The sequence below is a fragment of the Xiphophorus hellerii genome, chromosome 21 (assembly GCF_003331165.1).
Source record: "Xiphophorus hellerii strain 12219 chromosome 21, Xiphophorus_hellerii-4.1, whole genome shotgun sequence".
NCBI lineage: Eukaryota > Metazoa > Chordata > Actinopteri > Cyprinodontiformes > Poeciliidae > Xiphophorus > Xiphophorus hellerii.
Genome location: NC_045692.1, coordinates 13,458,151 through 13,476,668, shown reverse-complemented (window position 1 = coordinate 13,476,668; position 18,518 = coordinate 13,458,151). Strand labels below are relative to the sequence as shown.

Below are 18,518 nucleotides of genomic sequence, written 5' to 3'. Positions count from 1 at the left end.
TGGTTAAAATGCAGTAGCATGTCAGAAAACCACAAATTTCATTGTGATGTTTCCCCAATGTAGCACAGGCAGGAAAGAAATTGATAAATATTTAAAGATGAAGTGAATGAAGTACATTCAAAGAATTTACTGGCCTCCAAACACAACTACTGCACATCCAATTTCTACAATAAAGACAAAAAAAAACTATTGGGTTTAGGCTTAGACAGGCTGCTGTACCTTTACTGCCTCTCATGAATTTGGAGCTCAGCTTTTGCCAGCAGCAGGGGAAAAAATGGAGCTTGCAGAAATCGATTCTCACAGTTTATAAATTGCACCCTCAATTTTTGCAATCCGTGTGTAGGGGTTTGTAAAAAGAGCCCAAGGATGTGTAAGCCACATCCTCCCCTATCTATCCATGTAACTAACTGTCACTGAGTGTGTTTTTAATCTGGGGCTCCCACTCTGAATTTAAATATGCTTGGCTGATTTTTTTTTATTTATCCTCTTATGTCTTGTTTGATAATTTTCTTAATCTGACGTGCAGAGTACATTACAATTACTCACATTACTTTTAAGTAATTTTGTGGTTTGTTGAGATACCGAGCTGCCAATCAAATTTCTATTCCTTCAACAATGTGTCCTTTAGGGTTGGTTTAAATGATCCAATAATGACATGATTCAGTTTCTTTTTTCAGAGACAATAGAGAAAAGAAAATTGCAGAACCTTCATCAAAAATGTATGTTTAGGCTATTTTTTCTTTATTTTTTGTTTTGTTTTTGTATTATTTAGTAGTGAACTGCTTCTCGAAATCTGCATGAGGTCAGATTTGGGCTCTACTGACAGTAGATATCAGTAACAGCACATTTACTGTTACTGATATTTGGTTAAAAAAATGTTTTCTTTTTCCTATTTAACATCACATATTTTGAACCTATTTAATTTAAATAATGCTTTGCAACCAATCTTCCCAGTTTTCAAAGCAGTCTAGACTTGGAAAACAGATGTTTAGACACAATAAAGCAGCGTACTTCAGGATACGTATGCTGTTGCATTACAGGCTGAACATTACAAAAGACTTTGTCCAGGCTGCTACAAATTAAGCTTGAATGTATTCTGAAAAGGTTGGTGATAAGGAGGAAAAAGTGAGCTGGAGCATGCATTCAATTAGTTCAAGAAAAAAAAAATGTCCAAGTTAGAAAAATCAACTGAAATATCCCTTTAAGTAGAAATCAGTTAGAATATTATGAGCTACAGTTGGTATAAAACCCAAAAAACTGTTTTTTTGGAAAATTCTAAGATAATAAACAAACAAAAAAAATCAAGGACAGTTACTGCATGGCCTCCAAAATCATTAGAAAGTCTGCTTAATAAATAGTTGTTGAAAAGAGAGTCCTCGACACACTACTGTACATAAAGATGACAAGTCACAAACATCTACCTGTTAAAGAAGTTGGCTGTTTCTATATCACTGCAGTTAAAATACTAATGGAAATTTGTGTGGTGGTAAAAATGTACACTAACAACATAAATAACCACAGCCTTAAGAGGATTGTCTTCTCTTAAGCTCTCTTAAATGAGATTACATTTTGCATTTCATTTTGAAATTAATTTGAAAGAGTTCATAGACGCCATGAATACCGAACATGTGCACCAAGCAATAGAAATACTACTAAAATTTTGAAGCAATTATCTAAAAATTACATCACCTAAACTTATGCCATACAATGCAGACGCTCTGTCTGCACTGATGAAGATTCTCGCTTTTTTCATGCTAAATACATGAAATGATGACAGTTTGACCTTCTGTCTGATCAACTCAGCTGTTATTTAATACCGAATGTTCAATGAGAGCATTGCCCATTGATCTTCAGTAATTCAGTTGAACATTAAAAAAATAAAATAAAATTGAGGCCACTAAATTGCAACTTACACAAATTATTGTTTGCAAATGAGCCTCAGAAACACTGTCTTGTCCCAGGCTATATATAAATTTGATTTACTGAAACACACCACAGCTTCCTCCCACTCGTGTTCAGCAGAGCCTCAACGTCCTGCCCCACTGTGCCTTAATTGCAGGAGTGGAAACACCTGTGTGAAAGCTGGATATCCAGCTGCAGCCAATCTACTATCAAACTCAAACAAAAGGCCCCTGCACTCCACTCAGCTTGCTGCCAAATCATAGCTGGAATTGATACCGTTTGTCTTGCTTCAGCAACACCTTGGATTTGCTGCTCTGCTGGTATTCTTAATATTACTCCCTGGCCTTTTTTTGTTTGCAGTGTTTCTGCTCCACTGCCTCAGTTTTCCATGATCCGGGTTCTTCTCAGTTTTTCTCCATCCTTCAGACCGTAAATCAGACCCATGCCATTAGTAATTAATAAATGAGATACTTAATCTGTTTCCAGCCCTGTGTTAATACAAATTAAGATATTAAGATATGCTGTGTATACAGCCTTGCAAAACTATTAACCTCTGAGCTTTTTCACGTCATATTGCAACCACAATCTCAAATGTACTTTACTGGGATCCTTTTGTGGCAAACAAGCAGAAAGTAGAGCAAGACTGTGAAGTGAGACTTAAAGGATATATGGTTCCTGATTTTTTTTTTCCAAAGAGAAATGTGAAAAGAGTAGCGTTCAACCCATTTTGAGTAATGTTTTATATAATCACCTTTCACTGCAATTACAGCCTCAAGTATTTTGAAGTGAATCTCTACGAGCTTTGCAGAATTTAAAATTTTCTCATTGAGCATTTCAGAAGAAAAGTTCTTGAAGAACATGCTATGAATTAAAGTGTGCCACTATAGCCCTGGCTGCATGCTCAGTCATTGTACCGCTGGAAGGTAAACCTCTGCCCCAGTCTAAAGTCATTTCCAGCCTCTAACAGGTTTTCATCTAGGATTGTCCTGTATTTGGTACCATCACTCAATGAACTCTGAACATGTTCCTTGCCCTTCTGAAGACATGCATTTCCTCAAAATGATGTAGCCACTACCATGTTCAACACTAGTAAAGGTGTGTTTAGGATTGTGTGTAGTGTTAGTCGTCTGTCACGCTTAACAATTTGCATGCAGGCAAAAAACTTTACTTTGGTCTCATCTAACCAGATGTCCATGTGTCTGCTTTGTATCCTTTGGCCTTTTATGGCTTTCTACTTCCAAATTGTCCTCAATGGTCAGATTTAACATGCAATTTAAACTTTCAACTTCCACCAAATTTTCATTTAGGAGGAGATATTGAAGAGATGCTGCAGTCAATAGACCGGGATTCCTTATAGAAAACTTTTGACGCTAAACTGAACTTGACTGCTTTGTTTTATAGCCATGATTGAATTAGAATCTATGTGACTGAATTCAAACATGTTAATATTATTGGAATGAATTGACCAGATTTTATTTGTCTTAAAAAATTGAAGAAACTATGTATATCGTTTCTTTCAGTCTTTAGTATTTAGAAATCTTGATAAAACATGTTCAATTTTGCGGTTTCAATGTTACAACATGTGAAAAAGTTCAACGTACATTAAATGTTTTCACAAATCTTTGTGAAGTCTCATCACCTGATGCATTCCAGACATTGTTCTCTTAAAACAGAAGGTTTGAAAATCATCACATTTTCTGAAAACATTTGGTTTTAAATCTTGTTCTAAACACCCATATATAGTACACAATACATAACTTGGTTGACAGCTTCCATATCACACCACAACACTGAGAAACCTTGTTGTACATATTTGATAAGTGTCCAGTGACGGGACATGTTGACTCAGTGAGGATCAGCAGATGCCTCGCAATGGCCGCATTAGAACATTTTATCTATGCTGTCAGCAAGTTGGTGCTCAACATGTCTCAGTATAAAGACACAGCGGGAATGGAAATAGTGGTCTGGCAGGTAGATAGTAAATTTCTAGGTGAAAAAAAAAACCATTCACATGAAAAGATTTGGGTTGTAATTTAAGCATTAAATCAATAAAAAAAGAAAACTAGATTTTTCTGTTTGTACAAGCCTCAAATTGAAATAAAAAATAACAACTCCCTGAAACACATCTAAGCAAATACCATGTTTGAACATTTGCTTACCTTTTTGAAAAGATGTTGAATAAATGAAAAATGTTTGGAAAGTTTTCGAGTGAATGCGTGTTCCCTCATTACTGGGTGCGAATCGATCAGTCCGACATGAAAGATGTGAAGAAGCTGAGTCATTTCATTCACCAGAAAAGCTTTCACTCTCCCTTTTGTGTGTCCTCACACAAATTCAGAGATTCTTTCTTTGGGGTTTTTTTTCTGTGGGATTAAGGTCAAGTCTTACAACTACAGCACACCACACTGCCAATATTTCCTTTGATAATACTTTGATAAAACGTCTTGCTTCGTTTTACAGACCAAATTTATTTGAAGCCAGAGATAATGATGAGTCACTTTGGCCCCTGATGCAGCAAAAGATAGCCTGAACAATGCCCCTTTCACAATGATGTACCGAATAGTAGGAGAAACTCTGACTGTGACCAAAAGTTTCATTCATTCAGAACACATTTTTCAGCAACTTTCCACCTCATTCATGCTGCGTTCAGTAAACTGCTGCAGGCAGCAGAGATCTTTTCTGAGAAGTGTAGCTTTCTCCTTCTAGTCCTGCCAATACACACCATCATTACTCAGTCTTGCTGAAATGGTGGACTCATAAACACCATAGTTGATTAATGTTAGACTTTGGATAACATTGAAATTACCCTGAGTTTTTAATGAAATTGCATGGTATTGCACGGTATTGCAAAAGAATGGCCTTTTTTTGTTCCACAGTTCCTTTAAAAAAGCTTTTGTTATGACATATTACGCAGACATAAACTGATAAGATTAAAGTTTTATAAATCTATGCTTTTAATTAAGATGGATCAAACACTAATAAGGAATTATATTAAAAATTAAACCTTACTAAACTTTTAGGCTCATACTTATAAAGGGAAGAGTCTTTGAAAGTTTTCACATTGCTCACATTATAACATCAAGATGAAATATCTTTTATGTGGAGTTTGTGAAATCACATCAAAGTAGTGAATAATAAAAAGTCTAATGAATGGAAATTATGCATTGTTTTCAAAAGGTTTGTGTGAAAATGTGAAAATATTCAGCCCCCCGATTTTGCTTTGAATCACCTTAATAAAATATAGAGGAACCAGTTGCCTTCAGAATTTCTCTAATTGGCAAACAGATAAATCTAAATATATAGGGTTGTTAAAGTTATGAAGACCAAGACAAGGTGAGATGTAAGGTTTTGAAGAAGCTTAAAGCAAAAAGTATCCCGCGATTTGAACATCTCAAAGAGGATTGTTCAGTCTCTTATCTGAAAATGTAAAGTGTGGCTCAACTGCGAATCTAGCAAAAAGTGTCTGTCCACCTAAACTGACAGAAAAGGCAATGAGAGCAATTATTCAGAGGAGCAGCCAAGAGGATCATGGTTCACTCCACAAATTTGGAGTTCACATAAACGTGGCAAGATGAAAATCATGGTTGAAAAGTAGCCCCGAGCAGTCCTGTGTTCAATTTCATACAAGCCATATAGGGCACAGAGCAGCAGAAAACTAACACTGTAAACCACACAAAATCCCCATCATGGTGTCAGCCTGGTGTCAAATTCATTTCTTTTGCAAGCACAGGTAAGGCGCACAGGAGGATGTTAGGAGCTAAATAAAGGGCAATGCTGTATGAAAACTTGTTAGAGGCTGCAAAAGAATCGAGACTTGGGCAAAGGCTGATCTTCAAACCTTAACATACAACCAGAGTCTGTATTTCAAAGCCTTTTTCACTTTATAAAACAATTGGAAGTCTTTAGTAACACTTAAAAAGAATGCTCTTCTGAGATACCCTTCAATTAGTCTGACACAATGTTTAAAGAAATGGAAAAATGTTTTGTTCTTGAAGAGGACATCACACCACAGACATGCAGCTCTATTCACAGCAAACATGTTTCAAAAAACATATTTCTTTCTGGTCCAAATTTTATACTTTCACATAAAATCCCAATTAAATATATTAACATTTGTGGGGGCAGCATGACAAAATGTGAATATATTTAAAGGGTGTGGATACTTTTCCAAGTGCTCTTAAAATAGAGCTGTTGCAGTAGACAAGTCATACATTCTCAGACGCTGAGAAGCATCATTCAGGATGAGTTGTGGAAGGAGAGCGCTCGTTCCCTGATGCCAATACAGCCACTTTACTAAGGTAGAGGTCGTAGCTTAACTCAACCATCCAAGGATAAGGTGACATGGGAGGGGGCGCATGATTTGTTCGCGCCCACAGAGGAGAGAGTGATTATCACATTTCTTGCAGAAACTGTCTTAGAAAAGCTACCCAGGCACCCTGTGGTCACAATAACACAATCTGTCTTTTTCACCATGCAGCTGATGGTGTTTACTTTGACAGTTTTAGTGATCTTTTTATGATATTTAGTGTTAAGCTTGTTATGTTTTCTGTCACTCTCCTTTTCAATCCAAAATGAAGTCATGTAAAAAAAAAAAATCTTGGAAAGCATAACAACACACATGGAAGTTAAAACTCATGACTGGCCCCAATTAAGGGTCTTACCTAACTAAATTTACTGTCCACAGGAGGTGATCAAATTTGATTTGTCAGTCTTTTCTCACTGAGTATGTGTCCCTGAAGTTGACTTGCGGCTGGATTTTCTGAAAACCAATTACTTTCTCAGGATGTGGACCAAACTTTATCCAGTGGGGTGCCTGTTTACTAAGCTTAATCACACTTTAAACCAGATGATTATCAGACCACATGTTGTTAAGTCCATCCTTAAGCAACACAATTAGTCACTTCAAGGGTGCTTGTGTAATATAGACATGACTGTAATACAGTTCGTCTTTAGAGTGCAGTCTTTCTTTGATGAAATATAGATGCTTGACGCTTATGTTTGCCTGAACACAAACTGGGGTTGCCAAGCAGCGAATAACATGATGTGAGGGGCTGAGGAAATTAACAATTAACTGGTAAATAAAGATTAATTAGGACAAATAGCCGTTTTCTATTTAACCTTTACTTCTCCGGAGCTCTCACAGTTGATTAGTCATCTCCAATTAGGACCAAGGCGTCACCGAAGCCAGTAAATCACTAAGTAATTATTTAGCAAATTAAGAGATAATAATATTAATCAAGAAATGAGAAGCCACAAATGTATTTGTGCATATAGGAAAACGAAGTATAGTAATGTAGAAACTATAAAACCAAGCCAACTAAAAAAAACATGACATCTGAACCAAAAGGATTGTGTAATCACAGTTCATTTGTAATTTAAGATATATTGTCAGGTTGAGCTGGATAGCATTTTTCACTTGATAAGTAATACAATTTAAAAACTGCACTTTGTTTCTACTTAGAATATGGTACTTTCATATCAAATTTGTTTTATTATTAGAAACATTTGAAAGTGACAGGCAAATACTTCCTCTTGCCACTACAAAGAGATGCTTGGGCTCATTCCTAGATACAAATACTCCAGTAGGTTTGCACATTTACCAGGCCAGGTACCCACCTCCAGGTATACGGCCCAAGGCATGACCAGTGACGCCACCAGCAGATCAGCCACAGCCAAGCTGACCACCAGGTAGTTTGTGGTCGTCTGGAGCGAGCGCTCTCTCAACACGGCCAGACACACCAACACGTTCCCAAACACGATGGCCAGGATGAGCAGGGAGTACAGCATGGCGTAGTAGTTGCGCTCCCCCTCATCCCTCCCGGATGCATCCGACTCGTTCTTCTCATCCCATCCGAGGCGGTCCGACTCGTTCCAGAGCTGGTCTGCGCTGCTAAACATAGCCATGGGTTTTTCCCGGTGACATGGGAGGTGAGATATTTGGCAAACCTGTCCAAACAAATAAAAGGAGCATTGTTTAGTGCCCACCCAATTGTCACAAAACATTTTCTTGTTTGGATTCCCATGCAAACATGGACAATATATTCCATATAACAGCTCATTAGTCAGATAAGTACAGCATAATTGTCCTCTGATGCTGAGAGCACAGAACAAAAAACCTTCTGGGAAAACTGCCTCTTAGCAACAGCAGTCAGATGAACTGATAAATAAAATGTAACGGTTGAAATCCCAGCTGAAATGCTATTTTCTGTGCATCACTTCTGTTTCCATGCAACATTGTTTCAGTTTTCCTGCTCAATGAGGAATGGAAGCAATACTGTCAGCCTTTGTGCCTCTGAGAGGTACATTTACCTAAATAAAGACACAGCACAAAAAAATGCTTAAAGCAGCAAAAGTCCTGCATATGAAAAAATGATTTCCCTCCTTGTAGTTCAGATATTGTGTAGTAAAACTATTAAACCAGAGATTTGTTTTACTGTGGATGTAGTAGCATGCTCTAGAGCAGTGTCTGAGGTTGGCACATCACAAGTCCAAACAGCATCTCTGAGATGTCCAGTTGGCTCCAGTCCCACGTTCTCATTACTCTTGAAACCTCCCAGCATGGCCTCAAGCCAAATGTCAGACTCGTAGTGGTGCTCACACCTGTGCGTACTTCCCAAACTGTGACTTGATAAGACTTTCCCACCTCGCCCTGTAAAAATTCTCCAATTCCGCCATCTTGTTAATACATCTCTTATCCACAGCTTTCTTCAGAAAACGCAGCAAATATTCTGTCAGAGTTGGTTTAGAACGTTAATTCAGCCATTCCAAAACTGTGAATTTCTTCAAATTAAGTCAATCTTATGACATTTTTGGATAAATGCTTGGCCTTCTAGCCTGCTAAGAGCCAGTCCATTGCCCTACGCTATTTGCTTCATACAGAGTGTCTGGGCTCTTGGTTTTGAGTAACGATTGCTTCCTGGAGTCATGGACAGTGTTGAGGTTTTAAATTTTAGCCAATTGCTAACGTTTGCCCATGATGTATGTAATGCGCCAGTTGGCTTACTGGAAATGGCCTGCGCTGTAAACAGCTACCCTTCACTGCGAAGAGAGAAGTTCTGAGCAGAACTATTCGGCTGTTTATGTTAATTCAATATTTAGAAGCGTGGACAACATGGACTGAATGGCTTCATTCATTTCTTCTGCTGCCATCGTTCAACCTACATCTAGATTACAATTCTAAAACTATCTATTTGTATATATACGGATTAATTTAATTTACAGAATTTACAGTTGATCAGGTCTTAGCAACAGTTTAAAACTGATGATAGGTATTTAATTAAGGCGTACAAACTTGTGCAAACACACTTTTACATTTTCATATAAATTTTATATTACACAGGATAAATGCCACATTGTAATGGTCACATTTTTTATATCACAAAACCCTGTCATCTTAAAAGGGTTTTTTTTTTATATCTACTGTAGGTGCTAAACAAGCAGATCCATCTCATTCCTCTTCTCTCTCAGAGAAAGAGAGAGAGACAGTGAGAGAGAGAGAGAGATCGGATTTAGACCTGGATGGCACCCAGGTTTTTGAAGATTTCCTCGGTCTATTATTCCAGTCTGTTCCTGAATGGATCTAGTATCACACTGATGTCTACTGAAGAAGCCGAGGAAGATGAGACACTGAGACAGATCAGCTTCAAATCTCCTAATTGGAGTGCATTGGTGAATTTATCACCTAAAATTATGTTTGACAGCTACACAAAATGGCAATCATAAATCATTTTAGTGAAAATGCATGGAATGTAAGATCGTGAACAAACGTTAATTTTTAATTTGAAAGCATTAAAGGATTTATTTACACTCGAAAATGATGCTCATCTTTAGCCTTTGGTTCATAAAACAATCTGCATCCCCAATGACAAACCTTTCATTTCATAGTTGATTTACTCTGAATTCTACAAGAGGATTAGGTTCTTTTTATTTCATAAAAGTTATTTATTTGCGATCAAAACCTCGCTGACCGAATTTGTTTGTTCCGGGTTAAATGTATGCGAGATTGATCCAATCTTAATTTGCAAGCGCCATAATAAACTTTTGAGATTGGAGCGCCTAATCGGGAATTGGACTCTGACTTTGGCAAAAGGCTAAAGTCAAATGAATCAGCGATAATTATTTGTTCATATGATTGAGTGGCAAAGCCAACTTGAGACACAAAACAGCGAGGAATATAGCTTAAGCATTTTCAGTGCTTCATGATGCTGTCATTGGTGCGTTTTCCTCCCACACAAACAAAAAGTGCACACACATTTCCATACCTGTTACAGTTTCCCAGTGGAGGTTTCATCAGATGCCATCGTGGAGCCGCTTTATCCGCGCTGAAATAAAAGTTGTCCGGTCACAGCTTCCAGCTCCAGCGGGAGGAGCGCTCCGTGCCATTGCGCGCAGGGTGGATGATGTAAATGAAAGGAGCTCTGTGAGAAACCAAGCTGGTTACTTCATCTCTACCGAAATCTCCGCGCTTCTGAGGCAGCTGTTCACACGCTTTCTGCTCCTTTTTTTTTTTTTTTTTTTTGTAGGCGTAGTGGAGGCGCGTAACTGGAGTAGCAGGCGCAGATATTATGTGCAAGTAAATGAATAGTTTTTACGTAGACAAAAAAGAAAAACTAGTTTATTGTCTCGCTCAAGATTAGTAGCCTTCATGACCCTCAGCCTGCCTGGGTCGTACTTTGCTGGAAGAGGCGTCCAAACGAAAATAGCCTAATGTTGGCCTCATTAAACAAGCAAATGAGAGGACCAGGCAGACAGGGCGCAAATCAGGTCAGCCTGGGAATGGGGGTAAAAAATGCTGAGACTGCCACACCTTTTTTCCAAAATGTTTTGTAAGGGGTTGCCAAAGAAGGGGTGGTGGATTGGGAGTAATATTGCTAGGGTGGTTGCTTATACGTAGTCTTGTCAATTGATTAAAATGTTATTCAAAAGTTTATCTACTTCAGTAACTAATTTCATTAAGTGAAACCTCAATTATGTAGAAATACTGCACCGATGTTTCAAGTCTTTATCTCTGTTGATGATGATTTTCTACGTAAAGCTAATGACAGCACACCTTTAAGATGAAAATATTGCAATTAATAAAAAAAAGTATTTGATACAGAAATGTAGACTAAATGGAAAGTATGCAAGGTTATTTTGAAAAGTTTCTTCTGACTAATTTCGCAAATGGCTCTTATCAAGACAAACATTCTCAGAAAAAATCAGCTGAAATTGTTTAAAAAAATAAACTTTTGGACCCTAGATCAGTTAGTAAAATTTATGATCTCTTGGTAGCTGCAGAAATTCAAAATCAACCCAAATCTCACTCTCTTTGGTGTCAATGAATATTATCAGAAGAAGCAGTGAGATATTTATGGGGCACTGATAAACTTTGGGTGCTACAGCAAACCAAAAACAGACCAAAAAAAAAACTGATTTTCTGGATTTTTTTTTTTTTTTTTCCTCAAAATTGTAGAACTGAGATTATTTAAAAATTAGGTTATCATTCAGAGCTTTTTGCAATATCTTAAAACAACCTGTTTGTAAATTTGTGTTTTCAAGTACCTATCTCACATAATGTTGATGGTTTTGTACATCACTATATCATTACGATAAATTTAAAACACTATTATTCACCTCATTTTTTACTTCATTAATTATCCTTAAAATGCCCCACAACATACAATATTTATATTAAACTTCTCACATGCAAATTTGTCACAAAGAAAATATTTGCATGTATTTTGTATATCTAATTGATTATGCATATTTGTGTTCAATTTTAACTAATCACTGACACATTAAAATACACCTTATATTGTTTATGTCTTGATTGAACAGTGGCACGTTTGGATCTCCATACTTCGGGAGTTTCTGGCTAAGCATCAGGACAACCTGGAACAAACCAGATTAAAAGTGTTATTAGAAAGTGTTATTTTCCATTCTAAGACCAAATTTCTCATTGCACAATTTCAGTCTTTCAAGCACTTTTTCAGCTCTTTAACAGCTTCAAGTTTCCAGTTTTAGTCAACAGAAAGTCAAGGTCTACATTTCACTACAAAGGCAGAGTGAAGTGCATTTTTTTTATTCAAAAAAAGCACTGAGCAGCAGGAAGTTGATGGACTGTAACAGCAGTAGCTGGCAACTACGTCCAGCAGATCATTTTTCACTTCGAGCTGCCCACGAGTTTGTGATTTAACTAATGTAAAAGTGTCCAAATGTCCTTGATGCTCAAAGGAAACATGACCCTCTTCAACAGCAACTTTGCAAGCTGGGAAGAATCCTAATGTGTGCCGTAGCAGAGGGGAATGTGAATCTTAAAGTGGTGGTGTTAGAGACCCATACGGCGTGCTTAAGTTGAACTTAACACTGGAAACCGGTATCCAGTAAACTCTGACTCCGCCCTGGTACATCATGCAACATTCAGTAGATCGATCCCAGTCTCCCCCATTAGTGGGAGTCAGTGGAAGTGTGCAACTTGTCCTAAACTTGCTATTCCCTTAATGAGTTGAACATTTAAAACGGGAGCAAAAAAAATTGATTCTCTTCCCAGCTAATTACCTTAAATGTGGCCATTGGCAGCCTTCCTACTGTTCTCATGGAAGTACGAGGCTGGAGAGGGCTGGGACAAAGGAAGGTATGTCCACCTGAATGAGGAGGGACCTTGTGAAGATCAGACCCCTGATAGCTCCTCACAGAGCCGTTACTGTCAGGATCTATATCTGTCTGGGATAATGACGGTGGGAAGGTCAGGCCTTAGAGAACAATGCTGCAAGAATAATAAAGGAATGGAGCAGGGGGGGGGGGGGGGGGGGGATTGTGTATTTAAATCTGCCTACACGTTGCTGCCATCTATTGGTTGAAACACTATTTTCTATCTATCAAACACCACCGTTATGAATAAAAGTTTTTAAACAGACAAAGATATAGTTTTACCATATTTTCTGCATCATTGTATGGTATTCTGAGATTCAATAAAAAACATTTTAGAAGTTTTACAAACTTTTATTGGGAAAACATTAAAGCTGCAGGATGTGACTTTTATTTTAAAAATATGTTTTCTACATATTTGATATAATTATCCTTATGTTGTGACAGTATAATGTAAAATACATAATCTGTGAAAAAACTCAAGCTCCTTTGTCTTCTCCCAGTGCTCCCAGTACTAACTGCAGAAATACACCAGTCAGTCAGAAGCAACCAATTAGTCAGGAGGGGGGGTCTCAGTGCTGTCAATCACTCACATGCTCACCCCCTCCCACTTGCTTTTTGGTTCATTACAACACAGCCTGCCACCAAAGCTAAGGCTAGTTAGCACAGCCACTGAAGACAGCAGATAAAAGGTTTCAGTAAGTTGTTTTTCTACCATTAGCACACTGAGCAGGCTGCTAGGGATGTTGATCGATAGCGGTCAGACACTCCTGCCTCTGATTGGTTGTTTTTTAACCAGAGCGGTGCATTTTTCATTATAATCTTGCTGGTAGAAGGTGAAGACTTTATCACAGATTATCTGTCTACAATGTACTGTCATGGTATGTCACAACAGTCTTAATAAATATATATGCAAAGAGTCGACAGGTTCCTAGTTGGATTAATATTTGTAGAGTTTGATCAAAAAATTTACATTTTCGGTTTGCCAACATCAAATTCTTTATTCATGACTTTGCTCTTAGGCAAAATTGTGAGTGAATCAAATGCCTTGGGCAACTTAATCTAAAAGTGTTCTAATGTCCCTTTAGCATTACTGCCACAATGGATACTGTCCACAATTAAATTTTGACTCATTTGATCATCAATCAGATATAGACTCTTTCTGTCCACCTGTAGAGCACTTATGCCTTTCCACTTGAGATGATATATGGATTTGTTCTTGTTTGATCCAGTTTCAGGTGACATTTCCAGGACTTTGTGCTGAAACATGATGATTGACAGTGGTTTTCTGAAGTACCCCTGATCCTACGTGGCTGATCTAAAATGAAAAGTTTTGTAATGCACTGCCACTGGGGCCTGAAAGGTCAACTTCCATTATGCTGTGGCTATCAAATCATTTGTGTATTGAACTTTGGACAGCCCTGAATTTTTTCACTGCAATAGGCACAGAAGACATCAAAAGATTAAACTTGCACTTCAAAAAATGATTCTCCTACATAAGTTCAGCATAGTAAGACAAAACTAGAAAATTTCTGAAGAAATTTAAAAGTGTGCCCGTTGGTTGGAACTCAGTCTTCTGATGCTAAAAATTAGCATCAATGCTAAAGTAAACTACAATGTACTCAATAGCATGTGGAGAGTCACAAGCATGTTGAAGTAACATGGACTTAAAATCAGTGTATAAGCTAAAATTAGCCAAAATGCTAATGTTGGCCTAAAAGCTACGAGTGGCATACGGGGTATCACTACCAAGTTGTCTTACATTGACTTCCTCCATTCCGTAATAGCTCTGACTAACAGTGGCTCTGGCTTCCTTTTATAGGTTCTGGTCAGAGAAGAGGGAGTTGATTGGACTATAGGTGTGAATCCCTGATTGTGATGTACCAGGGATTGCTTGGAGCCCAACTCATATGTTCTGGACATTTGTCTACTGTTAAGGACAGGGGTTGTTCTTTGATGCTAAGGAGGGCAGATAAGTTCTAGGTTGGGGAAGTAAGACTTAGATAGTCTCCAGGACTAAGGACCTCTCCCCTGCTGCTATATGACAGTGCAGAGCTCTTGAAAGCAACTTGACCAGTCTCATGATAAGACTATGCAGACAACCTAAAGCAGAAGAGGGGTGAGGAGCACATTATAAAATTTTCCATTACAAACCCCAGTGAGGTAAATACAGAATCTTCTACACTTGTAAAGCTTTTCTTTTTCACTTTTTTCCCCCCAAATTGACAATTTATGAAAAGCCACAACTTAGACCAAATTAATTAACTTAGTTCTTGTGTCTATCAAAGAGGGTTAAACAAATGATCTAAATATAACTTTAAATTTTAATGTGATAGACCAACATAAAATAGTGTATAGTGACCTTTGTGGTTCTAATGTGAGAATCTCAAACGTCATACACTTTAGACCATAAACAGTTTAAAGCATATGAATACTTTTGCAAAGTCCTGCAGGTCATTCTCAAATCCTTCAGCACCATTATGTAGTTTTCAACAGCTGAAACAAAACATGCTTACAATAAACTCCTGTAAGATTCCCTCAAAGTAAAAGACTAGAAAGAGACATTTTTTACTTAAAACCTTTTATTAACATGAAACTTGTTCAAATTTAACACACCGCCAATGATTTTATTTTGAATAAAAAGGACACTTGCTGTATTTACTTTAGTTCTGAATTTTATTTCTGAATTTAATAAAATTCAGTAACTAAAATAAGAAGCATGCAAAGCTAACTTTCAACAGCCTAAACACTGCAAGCTGCCAAAGTGAACAATGATGACATTCTGTTTAATGATTTTATATATTTTAAAAACATAATCTCACAGGAAGTAGATTTTAGCATGATTTCAATTTCCTTCTTGCTCGACCCATGCAACATACCCTCCTTTCAAGTGTCTTGCTCTGAGAAAAAGACACATGCAATAAAAAGATAATCTCTTTTCCTGCCTTTCCTCCAAGTGAACATCCAGTTTGTCAAGTTTCTTGCAAACAGAAATCTGCCTGTTTTTACCTGTGAAATCCCATCTGACGGGCAATGGCCAGGGCCTCGCCACTCCTAACGCCGGTCCTGCAGTTGAACACTATATTATCGTCATCTTTTCCAGGAGCCTTCACTTCAAACTTCTGCTTAAAGCTCTCAGGAGGCAGCTTCAGAGACTCCTCCACGGTATCCACTTGTAATGTCACACAGGAAAAAACAAAACAAAAAGAAAAGGAAATGTAAATTTCCAGATGAACAGCTCGGAACTAGACTGCACATGTATTGTGACCTACATGGGAGGTTGACTGCTTGAGGAATGTGGCCACCCTGGTATTCATCCGGATTCCTCACATCAAAAAGCTGAACGTTACGGTTTGACAGCATGGCCTTCAGCTGTGAGGGGCTCACCACCGACGCTTCTACGAAGAAATGGGTAAAGGAGTAAATAGAAAAATGCAGACAGTGGAACAAACCGTGCTTGTAGTTGTTGTGCTTGCTGGAGTTCCATATAAATTAAGCGTCCAAGGACACCTTGCTCAAAAGAAGGTGCTGGAAATGAGAAACATGGATTACATACTGGAAAGCAAAAACCATGTCATTTTTTTGCAATATGTTAACACAAAAGAATGAAGAAGGATCAAATTGACACAGAAATATGGATAAAATTTTATTTCGTGCCAGAAAATGCATAAAAGAATGAGGAAGGGACACAACTTGAAAAATTTAGTTCAAAAAGCAGGTGAAATGCAAACTATACACCCTGCCTAAATGTCATGAAATTTAAATACACAGTAGCTGTTACAAAAAAAAAACAACTTAACGTAAAACATATCAAGGAGTCCAAGTGGATTTTGCATGATGTATATTTTTTGTCATTGTCAAAATAGTCTAGTGTACAAGCGGACTTGAACCCACCATGGAGTGAAAAAAACCGTGAAACTTTAAACCAGATACTACACCGGTGTCAAAACGCACCACTTATTCAGTTTTACTGTAACTCATGACTCAACAGCCTCAGCTGCATTACAGTAGGTTATCTGAACCATTGTTTCTCCAAGTTAACCAAAGATGTCAGAATCCTAAAATGAAGGACGAACCATTTTAAGCGGTTTTAGGTGTCTTGAAGGATAAAGACATGCCATGAAATAAATTATCAGCCTTAAAACCAGGTAGTAAGGTGTCCAGTCTTACTGTCACATTTGTGTATGTAGGCCCTATAAAAATGGGTTTAGCAGTGACTCGTAATTTCTCTTTGTGAAATTACCGTCGTCGTATGTTCCTCCGCATGTTGGGCTGGTTGTCGTGTAAGTCCGGATAAATGAAGCTACAGTCGGGTAAGACCTTCGGTTGACTTCAGTGACAGCCTGACAGAAACCTCGCGACAACAGGAGGGACAACATGGTGAGAGCAGGAACGCTGTACAGACTGCTGTGCGACACGATCATCACCTAAATAGTTAATGTAAGTATTATTGTAAACAAGCTCTTCTTCTTTGGAAATATTTCAACACTTCTGTGTTTTGTCGAGACTAAACTGCAACACTGCCCCTTCTGGTCGGTTACAGACTTGCGCAGGGGTCTGCAACCTGGTGCTCTCTCGACCTTCTACAATGGCTCTTAAAAACTTTGGCTAAAAACGACAAAGAATCAACTAAGATTTTCTTTAAATATAATTATAAATGCATGTTTTACCAGTGGAATAGAATGACACTAAAAGCACAGTACTATTTTTTACTATTTTTTTGTTTGTCTTCTCAGAAGGTTTAGAAAAATAGGGGCTTTATTTACATTAGTTTTCATAAACAGCAATATTACAGAGAAAAAAGTTGTAAAGGTTTTCTATTTTTCTTTATTTAGGATATAGAGAAGTAAAATGTTAGTTCTTCAAAAAGACAAAAAAGTTATATCTCCGAAAATGATAAGTTCTCTTTTTTCAAGAGAATATTTAATATTATTATTATGCTAGTTTTACTTAACTAAACTGAGGAGAAATGGAACAGAAAAAACAGAAGATGAGATGAGGAATAAAATAAATGGGACTGCTGTTTGAAGTGTCTCAATGTTTGCATGCGTGGTCAGTAATAGCTGGAGCATCCTCTGGGTGAGATCTGCAGGAAATTCTACTTTGTTCAGGGACTAAATTGTAGTTGAAACACATTTGCTGAATTCAAACAGGAACAATAGTTGAAATCTGCAGGGATTTGTCTGACGATACTGCATAAAATTCAAACAAACCACAAGCAAATTGCTTTTAGTAATAATCTGTTCCTATTGAAACTCATAGGTATTTAAAGCCTGATTACATCAATTTCTCTTTTTTTGTTTTGTTTTAGTATTTTTGTACCAAGTGTGTCATATTCACATTGGCTTTAAAATTAAACACTTCAGTTATTTAATCTTTTCTCTATCATATAAAGGTTACAACACATATGAATGTAATGATTGTCTCTTTCTCTTCTTATTACTTTAAAGCTCTCAGTAAGCCTTGAATAGTTGGACATCAGCTTTACTGAGCCAAAGTGGCATATTTTCCCAACTCAGATTATAGCTTGCCCACTTGTGCTGTTTTTATAGCCTCAAGGGATGTCCTAAGCACTCAGCTGTGCAACACATTCTCAAGATCTTGTCTTGCTGAAATTAGCGCCACATTTCTATATTTAAGCAATGGGACATCGGCTCAATATTGTTGGCCACTAAGCATCTCATTAAACCAGTGCTTCTCAATTCCAGTCCTCAGGCCCCCCTGCTCTGCATGTCTTAGTTGTGCCTCTATTCCAGAACAGCTGATTCTTCTTCTTCTTCTTCTTTTCCTTTTTTATGGCGGTTGGCAAGCAACTTTTAGATGTGCATTACCGCCATCTACTGGAATGGAGTGTGGATCGGGACGCTAACTATATACACCCCCCTCAAAACAAAACAGACAAAACAAACAAAACAATAAAAAAAAAAATAATAAAAAAAAAAATAATAATAATAATAATAATAATAAAATAACAACACTTAAATCTTTTC

The 18,518-nt window shown here is 37.5% G+C and overlaps 2 protein-coding genes across 3 annotated transcripts in view; both read right to left on the bottom strand.

The window, feature by feature from the left end:
* The window catches only part of drd3 (dopamine receptor D3), a 30,219-nt gene extending 19,364 nt beyond the window's left edge, over positions 1-10,855 (bottom strand). Inside the window, exons 1-2 of one of the 2 annotated variants that reach the window (XM_032552140.1) lie at positions 10,164-10,855; positions 7,519-7,848 (exon numbers count right to left, since the gene is read on the bottom strand). In XM_032552140.1, coding sequence (XP_032408031.1) covers positions 7,519-7,806 — 288 coding nt within the window. In that variant the 5' untranslated portion in view covers positions 7,807-7,848; positions 10,164-10,855. The remainder of the gene's footprint in view (positions 1-7,518; positions 7,849-10,163) is intronic. The other variant, XM_032552139.1, reaches the window with a different exon arrangement.
* A 4,237-nt stretch (positions 10,856-15,092) lies between these two features.
* LOC116712321 (thiosulfate:glutathione sulfurtransferase) lies at positions 15,093-17,003 on the bottom strand. The gene is made up of 4 exons (XM_032552198.1): positions 16,772-17,003; positions 15,801-15,926; positions 15,538-15,700; positions 15,093-15,428 (listed from the first exon to the last, which is right to left on the bottom strand). Exons 1-4 carry the CDS (start codon positions 16,950-16,952, stop codon positions 15,374-15,376), a joined length of 525 nt encoding a protein of 174 aa, XP_032408089.1. The 5' UTR covers positions 16,953-17,003; the 3' UTR covers positions 15,093-15,373.
* Positions 17,004-18,518: the final 1,515 nt, after the last annotated feature.

What these genes read in the sequence shown, in the direction of transcription:
- LOC116712321 (XM_032552198.1), bottom strand. Translation starts at nt 16,952, where the DNA reads ATGATCGTGTCGCACAGCAGTCTGTACAGCGTTCCTGCTCTCACCATG. An exon ending in TCAAGCAGTCAACCTCCCAT is followed by an intron (nt 15,701 to 15,800) that starts GTAGGTCACAAT and finishes TGACATTACAAG; the next exon opens with TGGATACCGTGGAGGAGTCT. An exon ending in CGTCAGATGGGATTTCACAG is followed by an intron (nt 15,429 to 15,537) that starts GTAAAAACAGGC and finishes TCTTTTTCTCAG; the next exon opens with AGCAAGACACTTGAAAGGAG.